A 4,092-nucleotide genomic window follows, 5' to 3' on the forward strand; every position below is an offset into this window, starting at 1 on the left:
TGCACATCAGACTTTGTGCAAGGCACAAAATGGTCTATACAACTGTCCTCCTTCCTACTACCACAGAACACTGAGGTCTGGGTCTCCGAATCCCCATCTCCAGGTACTGCAGCACACAGGAACCAGGCGTATTTTGTTTAGTGTTCCCGTCAGGCTGACAGTCATCACAGTTTATAACAGCTGAGTCACTGTCATCAACACCATTGACAGTCAAATAGCCTGTCATTTCTTCTACTACTGCAGCATTTAGTGGCCCTTCCTCACCGACATTCACCTTTTTAACTTCCCTTTTCTCACAATCATCCAATATAAGACATCGACAAGCTCGTTTAGCCCCTTGAAAGTCTGCATCATGGTCCACTACTATCCTCCTGTGTTCTACTGGCTCCTTGTCTGGTTTTACAGGCGAATCTTCTTCTGAACTATTTGTGGCTTCAGCTCTAAGACAGCGTTTAATGTTCTTAAAGACTGGCGGTGCTGGCTCTGTCTGCCTTCTCTCACAACTCTCTAGGGTCTGCCTTCCAGGTCATCCTTTTCCGAAGAAGAAAGTCTTCTTTTCCTAGGGCTTACCCATGAGTCTCCAGCGCTCTGCTGTTTTACATCAGAGGTTCTTCCATTATTGGTTCCTTTCTGAGTTGGCCCAGGCTCTGCTCTCTTCTTTGGTGATCTTGATTGTACTTGAGAATGAGAAGAGATTTCTTCTGGGTGAGCAATGCTACGATTCCTTAAAGTTCTACCACAAAAAGATTCATCCAAGCCGTTTAACCCCACTGTTGATCTTGTAACACAAGTAGATCGGGAAGCAGCCATACTATGGCAAGACCCTACCATACAGTCATCATGATCCACTCATGGGGAAACCTGTACAACCAAAGATCTATCATTGTGGAAATATTATTTCTTTTCTTTATATTCTGAAGGAGATGGAGCTATGATCTACAATTGAGTTTCAGCTTCAGGCTTTCAGACTCTCAGCTTCAGCCTCGGAGAATACTAGAACCTCTTAAACGCCTCTCTTTTGAAGTGTTTCCACTAGTACTTAATTTCCAAGCATCTGNATTTCNATGNCATCACTGTTAATGTCCATGTTACACTGAGACTTCAGGAATTATTTATACAGATGTACTAGCACAACTTGTTATCTCTCGCGTGGGGCGGGCCGCTCCGGGAGGCGCCGCCCGCGTGGCTGCTGTTGGCCGCTGCACTGGCTCCAGCGCCCTCCGCCGCAGGAAGCTCCACAGCGGCGCCGCGGCGCTTCCCGATATTCTTTTTCTTTTGTCAGTCCTTTATAATGGTCACATCCCTGTCAGGTTATCCTCTAACTCCTTTAAATTTTTTTTTTTTTTGTCTTTTTGAGGTAGAGTCTTGCTGTGTCACCCAAGCTGGCTCATGATCCTTCGTCACTGCAAGAGGGCGCTCCTCTCCCTAAAGCACATTTACTTCTTAGCAGAAGAATAGGAAGATCTTTTCTTATACACTTGGTCTCCAATTCCACAAGTGGCCATCACAGGATACAGTAAAAATGAAGATTTGGGTTTGACAGAGCCCAGAACACTGGGATTAAATGATTCTCTTAGCACCCAGGGCTCACAAGGGCACAAAAGTCCAAGCAAGTGGTTGGAAGGTACACCCAAAGGGGTGCTTGAGGACATGCAAGTGTGTCTACTTTGAGTCTCCTGACTGGTTTAGGTCACCTCCTGCATGGAACCCAGACTTCATGTATGTTGGATAAGAACCCTATCCCTAGCTGTACCCCCAAAGTATTATTATTGTTATAGTTTATTCTGGTTCAGGGATTAAAAAGTCAGGGGTTAGAGTAGAAAAGGATTTCTTGGAGAAAGAAGTTGCTCATGATTGGCCAAGGGGGGGATGGGTCACTGGGAACAGTCACCCAGGCAGAACAAATCAGCCTCCATTCTCCTGGACACAGTTCCCAGCAGTCTCAGGCCAGTAAGAAGGGCCTTCAAGGTAAGGCTGTCTCAGGATCTGTGGAAGGAGAGGCTGCCAGTGATTCTGATCTCTGCCACATTTAGGGCTTGACCATTTCCTCACGAATACAAGGAAAAAGAAAGAAAGAAAGAAAGAAAGAAAGAAAGAAAGAAAGAAAGAAAGAAAGAAAGAAAGAGAGAGAGAAAGAAAGAAAGAAAGAAAAGAATGTGGGAGAGAGAAAAAATTAGTTTTCCTCTTAAACGTCAGAAAAAGAGAAACGGAGATAACTTGGCAGCAGTCAGCAGACACTGGATCCGAGTGAGACAGACATCGAAGCACTGTCACCAGAAAACGTCTGTTTGCCCCATCAGACCAGTTATAGCCTCTTTTAAAAATAGGAGTTTGCTTTTACAAAATACCACAATGAAGTGGGATTTTGTGTTATAAACTTTTGTTTTACTACGTTGGCTTAATATTCTCTCACTCATCTTAAATATCAAAGCCTGTTTCTGTGGTGCTCACAGTTCCTACCTAAAATTGTAACTTTATAAACTTTGAAGTGGATCAGCTCCGGGGAAAACCTGCTAGCGCTCCAGAAAGCCTTTAAACGGTATCGCCAGTATTCTCGGCCACCTAGCGGTAAAAATCTGAACTGCAAACCTTGTGCCTGTCTTGGGACGCTTACGCTAAACCTTGGTTGAGGAGCTGGCCAGCAAATTCCAGCCTCCTAGCCACAGTGGCCATGTGTGGTCGACTGTGGCTCCGTCATTCCTCGGGGGGGGGGGGTGTTTGAGAGACCCAGAGAATCTCGACTACTTATGACTGCTTTTGTGGCTGGAATGAACATAGCTCATTCCTTTAGAGTCGTGTGTGCCAGAAAAATAGTGTGCTCTCTATAAAACTAGGTTCAGGATGTTTTCCAGTTTGAGAATAGATAGATGTATATGAATCCTTCTGTTCTTCCTCCTCCTTCTCCTCCTCCTCCCCCGCCTTTCCTGTCATACCCCTTTTCTTTCTCTTTCTCTCTTTCTTTTTCTTTTTCTTTTTCTTTTTCTGTCTGTCTGTCTGTCTGATAAATATTCCGAAGAAGCAGTTTAAGGATATGATGTGGCTTCATCACAACAGCTAGCAGGAACGTGAGGCTGACTTTGCCTGTCTCAGGATCTCTCTCTCTCTCATTTGTTTTGTTTTGTTTTTGTTTTTGACCAGAACCCCACCCCAGCCTGTGGGATGTTCACCTACATTAACAGGATTAATTTTAGCTATTTTTTTTTCTGTTTCTCAGTTAATCCTCTCTGGAAACCCTCTTACAAACAAATTCATTGATGCCCTAACAGCCTTTGCATTTAATTGAGCTGACCTAAAACTTGCCCAGGATAGAACTGAGGAAACAAAGCACTGAAAAGCTCTGTTACCACCAGAAATCTTACACAGATGAACAGAAACCATAAGAATCATGCAAGGAGAGCCCAACCAAATGCTTCAGACGATGTAAATCCCCATTTGCAGCTCTGGCCAAGTGGTACTGTGATGGTCTAGATATTCCTCTCTGGTCATGAACAAACTTGGCTGTGGACATTGGCAAGCTCTCCCAGCCTCAGTTTCTCTACTCGTAAAACTGGATAGTATCCGGAGTGCAGTGAAATGAACTAACTACTGTGGGTGAGAGCGCGGTTTTGGAGCGGAGGTGAGGTGGCGTTGTTTCCTTGGTTCCTCTGTTTGGAGGCACTTGATACCTCTGGAGCATGCGTCCACAACACCACCTGGGTGCATGAGCTCAGCCTTGAGTCACAGGACAGATCAACTCTGTGTGATTCACCTTCCTGGGGCTCCTTAGTCATCTACACTGGTCCAGACAAGGCTGCCCCAGCTGGGACTGCTCAAGCTTTGCTTTGAGTCAGGTTGTGCTATTTACTGTTAGTCTTCCCTAGATGTGTGGTGTTTGTGTATGGACATGTGGTGCGGCCAAGGTAACACACATGTTCTGGGGAAAGTTGCGAATTGCTACGGAGACCTGGAAACTGCTGTTCAGCTTGGAGGGAGCTGAACTTTTGGGTTGCTCTGAAAGTGCTCTCCATCATCTGCCCTTGCCACTCCAACATCATCTGCCCTTGCCACTCCAACATCATCTGCCCTTGCCACTCCAACATCATCTGCCCTTGC

At 45.4% G+C, this 4,092-nt stretch overlaps 1 protein-coding gene across 1 annotated transcript in view; it reads right to left on the minus strand.

Annotated features, from left to right (window-relative positions):
• Positions 1-1,023, minus strand: part of LOC110296885 (ZZ-type zinc finger-containing protein 3-like) — a 2,832-nt gene extending 1,809 nt beyond the window's left edge. The window contains 1 exon segment of the mRNA XM_021165684.2: positions 862-1,023. Coding sequence (XP_021021343.1) covers positions 862-884 — 23 coding nt within the window. The 5' untranslated portion in view covers positions 885-1,023.
• Between the last annotated feature and the right edge of the window lie 3,069 nt (positions 1,024-4,092).

This window comes from Mus caroli, chromosome 6, assembly GCF_900094665.2.
Source record: "Mus caroli chromosome 6, CAROLI_EIJ_v1.1, whole genome shotgun sequence".
NCBI classification, from domain to species: Eukaryota; Metazoa; Chordata; class Mammalia; order Rodentia; family Muridae; genus Mus; species Mus caroli.